The following is a 17964-nucleotide window of genomic DNA, read 5'->3' on the forward strand; positions in this document are numbered from 1 at the left end:
AACAAAGTCATGTGATCTCACTGGCATATTGGTGGCGTTGAGATGGTGCAAACAATCGCCCCCGCATCCCCCGTGTCCACTTGCAGACATACACACCCCTCTGTCGACAGAGCTTCCATCCGCCTACCTTCCTCTTTCCCACCAGCACACTGGGGAAACCCTGTTTCCTCCTTGCTACTGTGATAGAAGAAACAGATGGAAAGAACGAAAGAGAGTTCACTTGCTTTGGCAATGCTAACGTATGTTTCCCATGCCGATAAAGCCCTTGAATTGCATTGAAAGAGGGAGTGAGGCAGAAAGAAAGAGCGGGAGGGAGGGCGAGAAGGAGGGAGAGAGAGAAATAACATGAGAGGGGGGGGAGAGAGAGAGAGAGAGAGAGAGAGAGAGAGAGAGAGAGAGAGAGAGAGAGAGACCAGACACCCTCATCCTGGGGTTCTCAGTTTAACTCTCCTGGAGAAGCAGAGGTGGAGGGGTATGTCTCATGATTATCGACTCATGGTGCGATTGATTGTGGTAATGTACAGGAACTCAAGCCCTTCTGTCCTCCCGATCTGCAATACCACTGCCACTGTACTTCGTGCAAACTGGAAACCACATATCCTGAGGCCGCATTCATTGTAGCTAACGATAACGCTCCCCGAAATTCTATCAACACATCTCCTGTGCTACACGCAAAGAGAAGACGCTTGACAATCGTTACTCTACCTTCCGGGTTGGCTACAAGGCCCTCCCCCGCCCTCCCTTTGGCAAATCAGACGACGCATCCATCCCGCTCCCCCACCTATAGGCAGAATCTTAAGCAGGAAACACCCATGGTAAAGACTGTTCAACGTTGGTCTGGCCAATCGGAATCTATTCTTCACCGTAACTTGGAAATGTTCCGGGTCGCCTCTGAGAATAGTATCGGCGTATACACTGACTCGTGACTGGGTTCATCGGGAAGTGCATAGAGACGATTAGAACTTATCAAAAGCAAAAAAAATGCAGATAGATGGCAGCATTTGCGCAAAACTGAAAGGGTGAACCACTGCATTTAACCATGGCAAGGTTACTGGGAACATAGATGTGTACAAACAGACCAACTATGTCATCCGTAAGGCAATCAGAGACATTACAACAGTACAAGAAGAAAGTGGAGTCGCAATTCAACGGCTCAGATACAAAGCGCATGTGCAGTTGGCTGGAGTGTTTACGGACATATTCAATCTCTCTCGATCCCAGTATGTCCCCGCTTGCTTTAAGACGTCCACCATTGTTCCTGTACCCAAGAAAGCAAAGGTAACTTAACTAAACCGACTATCGCCCCATAGCACTCTATTCTCTCATCATGAAGTACTTTGAGAGGCTGGTTAAGGATCATAGCACCTCCACCTTACCCAACACCCTAGGTCCACACTTTTTTCCCTATCCCACTTGGACAAGAAGAATACCTATGTAAGAATGCTGTTCATTGACTACAGATCAGCCTTCTACACCATTGTGCCCTCCAAGATCCTCACTAAGCTCAGGGCACTGGGTCTGAACTAGAGGTTGACTGATTAATCGGAATGGCCGATTAATTAGGGCTGATTTCAAGCTTTCATAACAATCGGAAATCTGTATTTTTGGGCACCGATTTGCCGATTTTTTGTTGTTGTTTCTTTTTTTTTATACCTTTATTTAAGTAGGCAAGTCAGTTAAGAACACATTCTTATTTTCAATGACGGCCTAGGAACGGTGGGTTAACTGCCTTGTTCAGGGGCAGAACGACAGATTTTCACCTTGTCAGCTCGGGGGATCCAATCTTGCAACGTTACAGTTAACTAGTCCAACGCAATAACGACCTGCCTCTCTCTCGTTGCACTCCACAAGGAGACTGCCTGTTACGCGAATGCAGTAAGCCAAGGTAAGTTGCTAGCTAGCATTAAACTTATCTTATAAAAAACAATCAATCATAATCACTAGTTAACTACACATGGTTGATGATATTACTAGATATTATCTAGCGTGTCCTGCGTTGCATATAATCTGACTGAGCATACAAGTATCTAAGTATCTGACTGAGCGGTGGTAGGCAGAAGCAGGTGTGTAAACATTCATTCAAACAGCACTTTCGTGCGTTTTGCCAGCAGCTCTTCGTTGTGCGTCAAGCATTGCGCTGTTTATGACTTCAAGCCTATCAACTCCCGAGATGAGGCTGGTGTAACCGAAGTGAAATGGCTGGCTAGTTAGCGCACGCTAATAGCGTTTCAAACGTCACTCGCTCTGAGACTTCTCGTAGTTGTTCCCCTTGCTCTGCATGGGTCGCTGCTTCGATGGTGGATGTTGTCGTAGTGTTGCTGGTTCGAGCCCAGGGAGGAGCGGGGAGAGGGACGGAAGCTATACTGTTACACTGGCAATACTAAAGTGCCTATAAGAACATCCAATAGTCAAAGGTTAATGAAATACAAATGGTATAGAGGGAAATAGTCCTATAATTCCTATAATAACTACAACCTAAAACTTCTTAAGGAATTGAAACGTTAGCTTTCTTACATAGCACATATTGCACTTTTAACTTTCTTCTCCAACACATTGTTTTTGCATTATTTAAACCAAATTGAACATGTTTCATTATTTACTTGAGGCTAAATTGATTTTATTGATGTTTTATATTAAGTTAAATAAGTGTTCATTCAGTATTGTTGTAATTGTCATTATTACAAATAAATAAAAAAATCGGCCAATTAATCAGTATCGGCTTTTTTGGTCCTCCAATAATCGGTATCGGTATCAGCGTTGAAAAATCATAGTCTGAATCTAGTCTGAACCCCTCCCTGTACAACTGTGTCCTAGATTCCCTGACAGGCCAACAGCAGGAGGCCCCACAGGGGTGTGTGCTCAGGTCACGCACGTCTACAACTTTGCCGGCAATACAACAGTGGTAAGCCTGATTACCAACAACGACAAGACAGCCTACAGGGAAGAGTTGAGAGCTCTGGCGGAGGGGTGCGAGGGAAATAACCTCTCCCCCAAAGTCAACAAAATGAAGGAGCTTATCATGGACTACAGGGGACAGCAGAGAGAGCAGGCCCCCATCTACATCGACGGGCCGCAGAAGAGAGGGTCAAAAGCCTCAAGTTCCTTGGGGTGCACATCACTGAGGACCTGGAATGGTCCCTTCACACCGACACCGTGGAGAAGAAGGCGCAAAAGCGCCTCTTCAACCTCAGGAGGCTGAAGAAATTCGGCTTGGCTCCTAAGACCCTCCTACGAACTTCTACAGATGCACTATCAAGAGCATTCTGTCGAGCTGTATCACCCCCTGGTACAATAACTGCACTGCCCGCAACCACAGGGCTCTCCAGAGGGTGGTGCGGTCATCCCAATGCATCATCGGGGGCACACTGCCTGCCCTCCAGGACATCTACAGCACCCGGTGTCACAGGAAGGTCAAGCAGGAAGGACCTCAGCCACCCGAGCCACGGCCTGTTCACCCCACTACCATCTACAGTAGAAGGCGGAGACAGGTGCATCAAAGCTGGGACCGAGAGACAGCTTCTATCTCAAGTACCCTACCCTGAACCTTAGACACTGTCACTAGCCGGCTACCAACCGGTACTCTACCCTGCAACTTAGAGACTGCTGTCCTATGTACATTAGAGGCACTGAACACTGGTCACTTTAATCATGTTTACATACTGTTTTACCCACTATATATGTATATACTGTATTCTAGTCATGGTTTATCCTATATAGCTTCTGCTGTACACACCTGTTCTATTCATATACTGTTCTGTCCACACTGCCTAGACACAGCATTCACATACATATACATTTATATTTCCGGACTCTGACATTGCTCATTCTGATATGTCTTAAATTTTATGACTTATTTTTGGATTATGTGTGTATTGTTATTGTTTTGCTAGATATTGCTGCATTGCTGGACCTAGTAACATAAGCATTTCCCTGCACTTGCGATAACATCTGCAAATAAACTTTGATTTGATCCTACCCTACCTGTGTTTGTGTGTGTGCACTTTATGTACAACTGTGTGTGTGTGTGTGTGTGTGACGGTATTCGTCGTCTGAAGAAGAGGAATCATCGGACCAAAGAGCAGCGTGGTAAGTGTTCATGCTTTCTTTATTAAAACTGAACACTACAACAAAATAACAAAGGGAATAACCGAAACCGTCCTGAAAGGTGCAAAACACTAAACAGAAATTAACTACCCACAAAAACCCTGTGGGAAAAAGCTACCTAAGTATGGTTCCCAATCAGTGACAACGATAGACAGCTGACCCTGATTGAGAACCATCCCTGGCCAAAACAAAGAAATACAAAAACATAGAAAAAGGAACATAGAATGCCCACCCAAATCACAGCCTGACCAAACCAAAATAGAGACATAAAAAGCTCCAAGGTCAGGGCGTGACAGTGTGTGTGTGTGTGTGTGTGTGTGTGTGTGTGTGTGTGTGTGTGGCTACATTACAATACCTGCATCCGTCAAAACATTTGACAGAACAATGGTAGCACATAGACAAAAGCATGATTGGACTATTCAACCTTCTTTACAGGCCCTGAATGACTGAGGCCCAAACACTCCTGAAATGTATGGTGTGTGTGTGTGTCAGTGTTTTGTCTGAAAGGTTAGAATTGCAAGAATATCTGTCATACAGATAGATTTAGGGCTTCCGAGTGGCGCAGTGGTCTAAGGCACTGCATCTCAGTGCACGAGGTGCCACTGCAGTCCCTGGTTCGCATTGACCGGCCGTGATTGGGAGTCCCATAGGGCGGCGCACAATTGGCCCAGCGTTGGCCGGGTTTGGCCGGGTTAGGCCGTCATTGTAAATAAGAATTTGTTCTTAACTGACATGCCCAGTGAAATAAAGGTTAAAAATAAATAAAGTACTGTTCTATTCTATTTGGGCCATTCCTAAAATACAACTGTGTGTGTGTGTGTGTGTGTGTGTGTGTGTGTGTGTGTGTGTGTGTGTGTGTGTGTGTGTGTGTGTGTCAATGGTGGCTGAATAATCAAGCCTTTGTAGAGAGAGATGAGAGATAGACACTGAGACACCCCTATGGATCTCAATGTGCCGGCCGCACATCCAACCACCATGCCTTGATTAGAGACACTGCCTCATCCATATATCCACCATCACGCCTGGGACAGAGACGCTGGAGATGGGCTGGGCCTGGGGATAGAGATGGGCTAGGGGCTAGGGGCTTGGAGGCTGGGTGTTTTGGGTTAGTACAGGGGCTGAGGGTTTGGGTTAGGGGGTTGGGACAGAGGCTGGGCCAATTCCAGGGACTGGAAGAGGAGAGGTGAAAACACCATAATCCCACCACCACGTCTAGGGAACAGACACAGAGACTGGGGTTATATGGATGAGCTGGAGCTGAGGGTTTGGGTTTAGGCTGGGACTAGGGATGGACTGGTGATAGAGGTTAGTAGCTGGGGGTTGGGGCAAGGCTACTGTGACCTCAGGGGCTGGAACGATGGCTGGGGGGGGGGGCACATGCAGTGAATAGGTTGATAACACAAGCGTCGGCTGCAAGGAGCCGAGATAAGAAATCAGGGGACTCCTTTCAAGATTTTGGTGGGGTAAAAATGTACTGTACTCCCCCCTCCGCCCCCCCCCCCCCCCCCCCCCCCCCCACACACACACACACACACACTCTCAGTCCCTCATCCTCTCTCTCTCTGTGTCTCTGCTTCTGTCCCCCCACCCTGTCACTCTCTCAGCCAGACGCTGATGTCACACACCGACACATTTCATTGTGTCTGGCAGAGAATGGGGAAGTAGATAAGGCTGGGACTCAGCTGATGTGAGTATGACAGCAGTGGTTCGCCTCTTCGTTGCTCTGTGACACATCTAGAGCTTTAACAGTTATCTTGAGACACATCAAGTCAACAAATATAGCATAATGTGTCTAGCCAGCACCACGTTTTCAGCTGACTCCCAAAAGGTATCACCTGCAACCTACATGCACCAAAACTGACTGAAAAAAAACAACATTTCTATTGTACAAGATCAGGGTCAATAGCACATGGGTCCCGATCCTTTTCCTAACATGAGCCTTCCTTTCTCTTTCAGCTCCAGAAAGTCACAAAGATGGAGACTGAGGTTCAGAATTCAACCTCCGGGCCAGACATCCGCAAGGGGCTTCTTGTTCTTGTGAGCCCTTGCGTGTGTGTGTGTGTGTGTGTGTGTGTGTGTGTGTGTGTGTGTGCGTGTGTGTGTGTGTCTGGGTACCATGATGAGACATCCTTTTGCTAAGGACCAACAGCCAGAGGTGCTCTTACTAAAGCTGCTCTATAGTACTTAATTGTAATCTCAATCTAATCCAATCCATAAGGGACTAGTCCTATCCCCGCACTAGAGGGTCTTTAAGGCAGGTCAGGTGACCCCACAGATTAGGGGTTGGTCTGCCCCGGGATGGCGTGAGAAAGAAAATCAAAAAGAGGAAGGTAAAGGAAGATGGTTGTTTCTTGCGGAGGTGTAAAACCTCTGCTTTCTGACGGCACAAGACTAAGGTGGAAATGGAATGGATAGAGGAGTGTGTTGGTCGTGGCGAACGATTGGGCTGTTTCCACAAGTCATTTTGACCGACATCAATGATCTGTTCATTGATTGTTTACCTCACGTTTCATTGTCACGTGCACAAATATAGTGAAATGCCTTTTCTTGCTAGCTCTTTCCCAACAATGCAGTAATCAATATCAGTAGTACTTTAAAATAAAGTAGAACAAAAACACACAAGAAATAGAAATAAGCAGAACAGGAAGTAAGTAAGTAAGCTACAGTATATACAAGGTCAGTTCCAGGGTCAGTGCCAACACCATATTTACAATGTGCAGGGATACTGGAGTGGTTGGGATAGATTGATTGTTTGCCTCTTAAAGTATTCAGTGAGGGAGAGGGAGGGAGTGTGTGCGTGTGTGTGCGTGTGTGTGTGTGTGTGTGTGTGTGTGTGTGTGTGTGTGTGTGTGTGTGTGTGTGTGTGTGTGTGTGTGTGTGTGTGTGTGTGTGTGTGTGTGTGTGTGTGCGTATGTGTGTGTGTGTGTGCGTGCGTGTGTGTGTGTGTGGCCACTTCTAAATCCTTAGACCAAACACAAAAAGACTGAAGTAAACAGTCCCTAAAAAACAACCCTGTTTACACTGCTATCCAAAAGAAAGAGGGTTGTGGATGACAGGCAGATGTAGGTCCATGGGAGGATGGAAAGTGAGGGAAAGGGAGTGAGGGGGAGAAAGGGAAAGAGAGAAAATTGAGAGAGTGATAGACAGAACATGAAAGAATAAAATGGAAGGGAGAGAGAGAGAGAGAAGAGAAGGAGGTATCAGACAGAGAAAAGCCGGATATTAAGGTGTCTGCGTGTTCCCCAGCCGAAACAGTTCGGAGGAGTTTGTGCATATATTGGGACGATATTTTCGTTTCGGACTTCAGTGAGGGTTTTTTTTCTCACTCAGAGCCGTTCAGAGCCGAAGTCTACGCCTCTCGGTCAGTGATTGGTCAACAGCAGGGAACCTTCAATAAAGTCTTTGTTGTCGTTCACATACTTTCATTGAGAAATACTGCTCCAAACATCTACAGTTAGATGTAAAAAAAAAATTGCACGACTAAGATCTCCTCGGCAAAAAAACGTCAAAATGAATTGCAGATTTCTTGAGCTATCTTAGATTTATAGATAGAGGAATTAGTTTTGTACATGGAGCAGTTTCCCTACACCTGTTAATCCTTCACATTGGAGTGTCAGTACCTCATTGGACAGCCAGCACAATCTGACACAGACACTTAATAGCCTTTACAAACAACCTGACCATTCACCCACTTGTTTGCCTTGCACGTAATTAGTATAGATTGATGGTAATACGCATTCCAGGCCCTATATTCAATATCACTATAGCCGAACGTGTTCTACTCGCCAAAACAATCCAAAGAAATTGGATTTGTTCTTTAAACTGGTGGTCATGTAGAAAATATATATTTATATGCTTTTGCCCAGTGGTGTAAAATACTTAAGTACAAATACTTTAAAGTACTTTTTTGTGGTATCAGTACTTTACTTTACTATTTATATTTTTACGACTTTTACTTTTACTTCACTACATTCCTGAAGAAAATTAAATACTCCATACATTTCCTTGACACGCAAAAGTACTCATTACATTTAGAATGTTTAGCAAGGCAGGAAAATGAGTTATTTCTAGTGATGCATCGATATTACATTTTTGGCCGATACCGATATCCAATATTTTCCTTGCCAAAAAAAAAAACAATACTGATACCGATATTAAGAACTTTAGCGGCATTTTAAGCATTCTAGTACCGTTAAATAGTTAACACACACACACACATGGACACAGCAGTCTAAGGCACTACATCTCAGTGCAAGAGACGTCACTACAGTCCCTGGTTCGAATCCAGGCTGTATCACATTCGTGATTGGGAGTCCCATAGGGTGGCGCAGAATTGGCCTAGCATCGTCCGGGTTTGGCCGGGTGAGGCTGTCATCGTAAATAAGAATTTGTTCTTATTTGCCTGGTTAAATAAAGGTTACACACACACACACACTGACCAAAAAGTTATTCTGTTGGCATTTACATATGTCCCCATTACCAGTAAAACATAATCAAAACCTATTTCTTTCAGCTGTGCTGTTTCCTTGTTCATTTGTTCAGTCGTTTCGTTCTCAACCAGGATTTCTCATACTATGGAACGCCGTTTGGGTCTTTGCGTGTCAAATAAGCTTGTTGATCAATTAGGACCTGAATATGACTGCACATCACATAATAATTTAACGCATTCATGCATTTTTTTATGTAGTTATTACACATTTGATTACACTATTACTCGTATTTCATATGTCACAACGATTCATCGATATGTATGCTATGATGCTGGTAAAGTTGTCTAGCGCACCTATGTACAGTGCTGGTCATGAAAAAAAGCTAGCTAGCTCATGGATGCAATCAATGTTCTTCCCCAAAAACATTGCAAAACAACATAATTGGTTTCAGTAGCTATAATTAACTAGCTAACTATATGGCTACATGTCATAATCTAAAATAACCCTAATTTATAAGACAGTTCTTATTTGATTAATGGTGGTCGGACCCATCTATGTGAAGCTAGCCACAATAAGGACTAGCCACAATAGTGGACTTTGCGGCAAGCCTTCAAAATAAAAGTATGTCATTGACAGTGACAATACAAATAGTAGAATTATGCCATAATTGAATAGATCATGCTAAACGAGGTTGGAATGTTGTTATATAAAATCCACAAAAGACAATAATTTGTTAATTTGACAAAAATCTGTTGAAATCATTTTGTATGTATTATACTTTAGAATTGCATTGGGGGCATACTTAGTTCCCTGTACAGCCTTACCTATGAATTGTGGACCAATGACATGGGTTATCAGTCTCCTCAGTGTCACCCAGAGAACATTAGCGTCGTAACTCTTATTGCGGGACTCTGAAACAACTGTGAATTGAGCCACATTTATTGTCAACCTACTGTATGTGTATTGAACACTATTCCCAAGGGGGGAAAAAATATTTTGGGTATTGAGGAGACTGATACCACATTTCATTGACCCCCAATCCTTAGGTAAAGCTGAACAGTGCAATATGAATGTCAATACACGCAATAGGCTGACTGGGGAGGTGATTTCACACAGTCACAGTCCCACGATAAGAGCTACAATGTTAATATTTGCGTGAACTCTTCACGGTGGTGTTCTGTGTGTGTCATCGAGTAGACTGATACCCCACTTCATTGCTTCACATTCAAACCTTGTTTAACATTATCTAGTCTAAATATGGCATAATTCTACCAATTGTAACCTTCTGCATCACTTTCAAATAGGTACTTTTATTTTGAAGGCAAACCGCAAATTCCACTATTGTGCCAAATCTAATCCTTATTGTGGCTAGCTTCACTACACATAAGCCAGTCCGGTCGAGCCTCACTAGCCAAATGAAGCTAGCTGGCTGCTTATAAAGTTAGCTTTGGGCAACAGGGTTAAGTAGCTGGCTATCTATTTATTTTCATGAACTAAAGTTCAATTTCAACAGGCGAACAACAAGTGGCTGCCTAGCTAATACTTACTCACGAGGATTCCTAAATCATTGCTAAGAATAATGAAAATGACTGCAGTTTCTACTTGTCATTGTTTTCAGGCTGGTTGTATTGGTGCTAGCTAGGTACCAAGCTAAAGCTAGCTACCTACCCCAGAAGTTGCGGTCAAACAAATAATGCTTTATTACCAACGCGGTATTGTAAACACATCGTGGCCGGTGTTTGCTTGTTTACAGACTTTTTTTGTATAGATTTGACAGTGCTACTGATAGTAGTGGTGACGCTTGGCTTGCACATGCAAAGTGAGAACACACAACATTCTATAATAGAACTGTGTTATTTGACGTGTCAAATTAAAAGCTTATTTAACGCGTTCAAATAGTGTTATTTGACGTGTATCTTTTTGACACGCAAAGACCCAAACGGCGTTCCCATCGTATGTTATGAAGCTAATAGCAGTGACGCTATTACTGTGTATCTCCGGTAGGGCAACATGTGTACTGGTGCTCGACCCTTCGGCGAAAGCCAACATCACCCACGACCGAGATCGGTTGATTGTCAAGGGCAAGGAATTCCATTATCTTGGCGTTAATGGATTTCGCCTTTGAGTTGTCTCGCTGAAATGTTCTTACTCTTTCAAATGACTGCTCGACGTGTTGACTGCTCGATCCACACAGCAGACATTGTGGGCTAGGTTAGGAATGCTGTGTTGAACGTATTGCGCAACATTTTAAGTGGCGTCATTACGTCATGTACCTACGTTATATAGGTATGCACAGCTTTGATATAGGTTTTTAACATCTGTGTTTTTAGCTAATATCGGCCGACTCCGATATGTTCACCGATATATCGTACATCCTTAGTTAATTATCAAGAGAACATCGATGCGCACGCCTACTTCCTCTGATCTGGAGGACTCACTAAACACATGCTTCATTTGTAAATGATGTCTGAGTGTTGTAGCGTACCCCTGGCTATCCGTATATTAAAATAATAAAATAATAATAAATAATACTTGCACTTTTGATTCTTAAGTGTATTTTAGCAATTACATTTACTTTTGATACGTAAGTACATTTCAAACCAAATACTTTTCGACTTTTACTCAAGTAGTATTTTACTGGGTGACTTTCACTTTTACTTGAGTCATTTTCTATTAAGGTATCTTTACTTTTACTCAAGTATGAGTATTGGGATATTTTTCCACCACTGCTTTTGCCTACCCATCAAAACTGAGATTGAAAGAGAGCAACATGGGTATGTGTGTGCGCAAGTCTTGAATGTGTTTGTGTGTTTTTAAAACCTGTTGGCTTGCGCCGGCTGCCTGTGAAAGGGGTGGGTGAGGCCCTCCTCTCCTCCTTTCCTCTCTCCTTCCCTCCTCCCTCTCCTCCCAGCAGGTGAGATAAAGATGGAATTTGCATGCCTTCCAGGAGAGAGGGAAGAAAAGGGGGGGAGAGGCGAAAGGGAAAGAGAGAGAGCGGCATAGAAAGCCAACGGAGAAAAAGAGAGGGTCTGGTGGACATAAAATGCGGCGAAGAAAGAGCAATGATTAAAGAAACGAAAGAGAAAAACGTGAAAGAAGAGAGAACGGGGACGGGAACGGGCCTGCTTTCCTTACCCCTCAACAGCCCTCACGCCCTCCCTCTCCTTTCACCTCTCTTCCATTGGGAGGCTGTCTGGGTGGTGGGTATGGCTATACACACCCATACATACAGATGCTAGCTAGCCATAATGATAGAGAGAGAGAGGCAGAGGCTACGCTACACTAACTCCACCTGTGACAGGGGTCACCTCTGAGGTGTGTGTGTGTGCCCCCTGTTCCCTCATTATTCACACCACTGTGCCCTTTGAAGGAATGGGGAATAGAGGTGCTCTCGGGTATGACAGGTTCAAAGCAGACCGCTATGGTATAAATTACAGCTGAAAACTGGAGATGGCTATCCATACACACTCATATTTATTTTATCAAGTCAGTTAAGAACAAATTCTTATTTTCAATGACGGCCTAGGAACAGTGGGTTAACTGCCTGTTCAGGGGCAGAACGACAGATGTACCTTGTCAGCTCAGGGATTTGAACTTGCAACCTTCCGGCTACCAGCCCAATGCTCTAACCACTAGGCTACCCTGCATATAAGAGTATGGGCTACCAATGACTAAGCCAGGAAACTGCAATGTACGGAATGAGTCTGTTATTACTAGAGAGTGAACAATATACAAAATAACAATAAGCATACTATTTACAAAGCCTCACAATAGACACTGAATTGGATCATGAAAAACATATTTAAGAGGAATGGTAGTGCCATGGAGAGAAAGGGGGAGGGAGGGAGCTAAAGAGTAAGAGAGAGGGACAGAGAGACTGAGAGAGAGAGAACGAGAGAGAGAAAAAAGAGGGGGGAGGGTAGCTACACTAATCCAATTTCCAGAATTCCAAAGCAAATTCAGTCACCATACAGTGTATGAATTCCAGGTCAGATGACCAATACACACACCCTCCACTAGAGGGGCACATTGAGGGACATGGGATTTGGGAACGCTGAGAGTGGAATGGGAATTCCAAGGGAACCCAATGGGAATGACTTCGGAGAGAGAGAGAGAGAGAGAGAGAAAGGGTGTGTTCACAGTCACATGTGGGCATTTCTATAGGAACAAGGTTCTTCATATAATAACCTCCACCAAAACACCTACTTTTCAGTATGCATTGAACTTCAATAGCCTACATGGTGAGCTGAGCTTTCATTTAGGGTGTGTCCCAAACAGCACCTTATTCCCTACATAGTGCACTACTTTTAACTAGGGCCTGGGTAGGAACTACCCTGAACGTATGTATCTCTTCTTATATCACACACTGACCCTAGTCGCTATATAGTTCACTACTTTTGACCAGAGCCCTATAGGGAATAGGGTGCCATTTGGGATGCTGGCCAACTCTTCTTATATCACACACGGAGGGGGAAAAAAGCTTTGAGGACACTACATGCAGAAATAAGTCAGTTGGTCCACACGTAGAGGAGAGAACTCTAATGGTCCATCCATTCCCACTGAGATGCCCGCCTGCTGCCAAACACATTTAGTTCTTACAGTAAGTAGATATAGGGAGGCCCGACTTGACTGAAGTCAAATTCTCTCATCTCCCTTCCTCTTGTTCTCTCTTTCCTAGCACCTCTCGTTCTCTCTCTCCTTCCATCTCCCCCCCCCCCTCTCTCGCTCTCTCTCTCTTTCTCCCTCACACTCTTTCTCCTGCACTGTGAACAGACATAGGATTCCACATGCTCACCGAAGACACAACACACATGTCAGTCTTCTCTGGCAAGGTGGCAATACTGTCCCTCGTGTCCTCCATAGCTTTCTACTTGAGCTCTTCCTTCAGCACTCCTTACATCTCCTCCTCTATATTCCCTTTCTGTTCCATTCCTGTCCTCTCTTCTCTTTCCTCGTCCCTGAGTTATTTCTATCTTCCTCATTGACCCTTTACTACATCTCTCCTCCCTCTCTGTCTTTATTCCCTCCTTTACCTCTCTCTCTCTCTCTCTCTCTCTCCCTCTTCACCTCATTCTATGGGAGTCTCAAAGGGGGCGGTCCGTTCCCTACATAAAGCACATTCCAGAGAGACAGTGGAACTCTCTCTCCAATCAGAGCACAGGGACGAGTCCATCATTCCTTCCACCTCTGTTTGAAACTCCTTGACAACAATGACACACTCTGGGAAGTGGAAGGCGCTCGGACGTCACGCCTCAACCACAGGTCTAGAATCAGATTGGCCCTAATTAAACCTGACCTCGGTACTAACCTTAACCATAAGCTGGTGATTTATTACCCTGTGTCAGTGGTTCGTTGCATAGCTTATTAATGTAGTCTGTGGTACTATTGTAGGGTTAGCTGTCTCTGTTCTGCCTCTAGCTCTGACAGCTAGCCACACCTCGGTATCTCACCTGAGAAGGCTAGTTCAGTTCACTCTCTCCACTGCAAGAGAGCAGTGCCGGTTGTGTCTGACCTTGTGAGTGCAGTGAGCAATGAGTGTGTTATCAATATGAATGAAAAAGGATATTAATTTCCATAGGATAGTAAAGTACTGTTATACTTAGATTTTTGACGAGAGAAAGAGAGAGAGCAAGAGAGAGAGAGAGAGAATGTCTACATGTTGATTTTTACTTCCTGGGTGTCACTGTCTCGTTGAAATGCATTTAAGCATTGATTGAATTGTTCCGGGACAAAAAAAGTTATTTTGTTGCTTTTCAGGTGGAAAATAAACAAAGCTCACTGCATACTCACTGTGAAGAGCATTTGCTAATTTATGTTAATTATGAGCAAATTACCAATGAATTAATGACTATTAATATTGTTTATGACTAAATAGAAATACTGATGCATACACTGCTACTACCTGATGAATAAATAAATGGTATAAATTAACTTTTAATTTGAGTCTCTTTAATGTCAACTTTGTGTCATGTAAAATAGGTTGTTGTTTAATATCACATGCGTTCATTGAGTACCTGTGACATGGAAGAGTTTTGGGGGTAAAACATTCAAACGTTGTAACCTTGGACATCATGTGTGATGTGATGCGCCCCAATACTCAGTGACAGCGGATAATGTTAACTCTCACTTTTTAACAAGCAACGCAAAACCCTCATTCTCTCTACTTGCAATGTTCTACTCAAAGTTAAATTTAAATGGCACCCCCCCAAAAATACAAAAGAAACAGGCTACATAATCGCAACTGTGCGCATTGTAACAGTATCCACTCTACAAGGAGGGCCACGGCCAAATTTCTTGCAAGAAAATCTTTTCCACTGACATTAATGGACAAAAAGTAGGAAAATCCACAGCTTCTTACAAGTCGGCCGGTGCAGAACAGATCTAGAAAAAAATGTATGTGCGCTACAGCCGGGCGCCGGTGGCCCGCACTCCTTCCCTCAGAACTCTGAACAACTACAAAACGAACGCGGACAAATGGTCCCTGGAATGGAGCTTGTTCGTAACTGTGCAATAACGCTATAATAACACACGGACCATCCGTGTAAATATATAATTATTATAACTATTCATGCAATAAAAGTTTAAAACACATTTTTGGTAAAAGTAGGCTACAACATGAGACTTATTATTAGACCTGGGGCAGAAAATGAACACTTGTTATAAAGTATCCCCTCTATTTATACACTTTCGCCAACAAGACGCGGGTGGGTTTGGAGTCCGGCCCGTTTGAAGCAACCTGTCGCTGTTTTAACGGTTTGAATTGGTTAGATTTCATTAGAAATACATCGACAAGTGTGTGAAAGTAATTGTAGGCTGGCTACTCACCGCTGATTCCGACTCCTGGACCACGATACACAGGGTTACGAGCACCAACCCCACCGCGAGATTTCGCAGACTCTTCAAGTTTTTATTCATTTTTTTTATTTTTTAACAATTCTGCCTCAACTAAACATTGACAAATTCTACCAAAAAAAAAACACATCAGAGAATTGTCATGTTCTTCTGCTAACTCGGTTAAAGAACAGAATAAATTTCAGAACGCAGTAGACAGATTCTTGTGGCGACTCCGAGCTTTCCAGTCGTGGGACCGTTCGCTTCTGCAAACCCCTGACTGACTTTTTCCTCTATCGACTTGCCAGCCTGCTACAGCCGGATCTACTTTGGATCAATGCGCATGCCCCTGACACTTGCTTCAACAGGTCTTGTGTGTGATATACTGTGCAATATCCCACAACTTTCAAACAAACCCCCAAAAAACGAAAGATTGTTTTGTTTGTATGCTAAGATATACAACTAATAAGTAGTTATATTTCGGTGTAGGCCTTTTTTCTTTTTCTTTTTTTTTTTACAGTTGCAAACATACACTCACCAGTGTCGGGGCAATTTTTCGTTGCCTCAGGTTACAATCATCTGTTTTTACACAGGCTCGAATATTTACTTGACAGTTTAAAACGTCATCCTAACATGTTGCATGTCATTACCATACTGATTTAGGGGAATACTTGACGCGTTTTTGGAAAGGTCAGGGAATGTAGGGAATTATGTAGACAATTCCACAAAAATCACATTTTCTTGACGAGTGGTCAGTTATTCATTCGTTTTTCTCCTCTTTTGCAGTTGAATAGTGCAGTTTTACCATCTTTCAGCCTGTAAAAGCATCCAAACCCAAGATATAAACTCAAGGTATCACAAGTGTTTTCAGCGTTCACCGTTCAACATTCAACATTCATAGCCTGTCACACGAAATGTATATTTGATCTCCTATTTAATCGAATTGGAACATCAAAATAACGTTTAATTCGCTTGTAATCACTTTATTCGAGTAGTGATAGTGTAAACTAATAGGGCTTTCTAACTTGTGCGTTAAACTGGTAACAAGTGGGTAAAGGTAGGCTATGGAATATGAGTGACATGGCTAAGCCCCACCTCTCTTCTCTGCTCTCATGCACTGCGAAGCAGTTGCGGTGCGTGAAACAAGTCCGGCGGGGGACGAACGTTTTCACAACTGAACTTTGGTGAGTTTAAACTTTCCTTATAATTTATAGCGCAAACCGACGAAATTACCTAACTATTTGAACTAGTAGCTAACGAAAAGAACCGTTTGGTGCGTGATTCTAACCCCCTTTTTTTGAAATTGCACTTCTAGTGCCTCTCTCTTCTCGTATTTCCCGAAACAGAGACGCTTTTTGGATTCTTCAATGAGCTCGTCTAGGCACTTGTAGCGGCGGCTAGGAGGGAAGACGGGACTGGGGGAGCACTACAGGAAAACTACCTGAGTTTTCTCTTCCAGCCGTGATTCAAAATGAAATTCTGGTGCGTTTATTTTAGCTACAAATTATATGTTGCCATAGTGGTATAGTTTGACATTGCTTATCAGCTGTTCTGCATAGCCAACTATATAGAGCGAATACTTTCTTACAAAGTTATTAGGCCTGCGAATTGGATTATTTGAAAAAGCAGACGAATATATAATTGTTTATTTATTTGATAGGATTTGTGTACTCGCTGTCAGCTGGGCAGTAGAAGCGACACTCGGGGTAAGTGCGATGTGTTTCCTCAACTTCTAGTGCCTCTCGAATCAAGTGTGCGCATGTATAATAATCTTCAAACACATTATGCGGCTACAGCCTTGACGTTTTTCTTCTTCTTCTATAGCTGCATTGCAAGCCTGAGATGTAGAATTTAGGGCAACATTGTGGCAAGCATGCATGACCAGGCTCGGTGTAGACTAACGGACATGCACAGCTCTATTGCGCAGAGTGGAGTGCTCGCACAGTCCATACATTCTGTATCCTTGGGCTATATGTAGGCTATTTCAAATGCTTCTATCAGGCGCTTGCATCATCTACATGTATTTCAAAATATATGTAGACATGTGAAGAAAGTTTTTTATTATTATTATTATTATTGTAAATAATTCACAACATATTCACGCACAGTGTAGTTTTTTCTCGCTCGCTGCAGTTTTGTCTATGACATTGCACAGTGTGCCTGGTTTATGCTGGATTCGTTGGGTAATGCCTTCTCAGAGAATCACCCATCCTCTTTTGGGGGAATTTAAATATTTGTCTTGTGTTTATTGGACATTGTCCGTATACTTTTGAACGCTGATTACAAGAGTTCACCAGTCAAATTGCTTACTCACTTTTCATGCATAATTTGAGTTTTACGCATTTGGAAGTATTCTTTATTTCAACATCACACAGTGACAGTAGAGATGGAATTCTTACTATTATTATGATTCTCATTTTAAAATAATTTACAGAGTTAAAGTGTACATAATTTATCCCCATGAATGAGTTACAACAATAGTATTTATTGAATCATTTTTATGCTGTCTGTTCAGGAGGAATTGGGACGGAATAGATCACTGCATTTTTGGTAGAGCCCGCTCAAATTTGTGAAAGCTCCAAACCCCGCCCCTTATGAA

At 43.2% G+C, this 17964-nt stretch overlaps 2 protein-coding genes across 8 annotated transcripts in view; one reads left to right on the forward strand and one right to left on the reverse strand.

Annotated features, from left to right (window-relative positions):
- LOC110500339 (collagen alpha-5(IV) chain) overlaps window positions 1–15663 on the reverse strand; it is a 92262-nt gene extending 76599 nt beyond the window's left edge. For both annotated transcript variants that reach the window (XM_036957765.1, XM_036957764.1), the window contains exon 1: window positions 15360–15663. In XM_036957765.1, coding sequence (XP_036813660.1) covers window positions 15360–15449 — 90 coding nt within the window. In that variant the 5' untranslated portion in view covers window positions 15450–15663. The remainder of the gene's footprint in view (window positions 1–15359) is intronic.
- Window positions 15664–16407: 744 nt separating this feature from the next.
- col4a6 (collagen, type IV, alpha 6) overlaps window positions 16408–17964 on the forward strand; it is a 186916-nt gene continuing 185359 nt past the window's right edge. For 5 of the 6 annotated variants that reach the window (XM_036957759.1, XM_036957757.1, XM_036957760.1 and 2 more), the window contains exons 1-3: window positions 16408–16549; window positions 16681–16847; window positions 17026–17071. In XM_036957759.1, coding sequence (XP_036813654.1) covers window positions 16837–16847; window positions 17026–17071 — 57 coding nt within the window. In that variant the 5' untranslated portion in view covers window positions 16408–16549; window positions 16681–16836. The remainder of the gene's footprint in view (window positions 16550–16680; window positions 16848–17025; window positions 17072–17964) is intronic. The other variant, XM_036957758.1, reaches the window with a different exon arrangement.

The sequence above is a fragment of the Oncorhynchus mykiss genome, chromosome 21 (genome assembly GCF_013265735.2).
Source record: "Oncorhynchus mykiss isolate Arlee chromosome 21, USDA_OmykA_1.1, whole genome shotgun sequence".
Classification (NCBI taxonomy): Eukaryota; Metazoa; Chordata; class Actinopteri; order Salmoniformes; family Salmonidae; genus Oncorhynchus; species Oncorhynchus mykiss.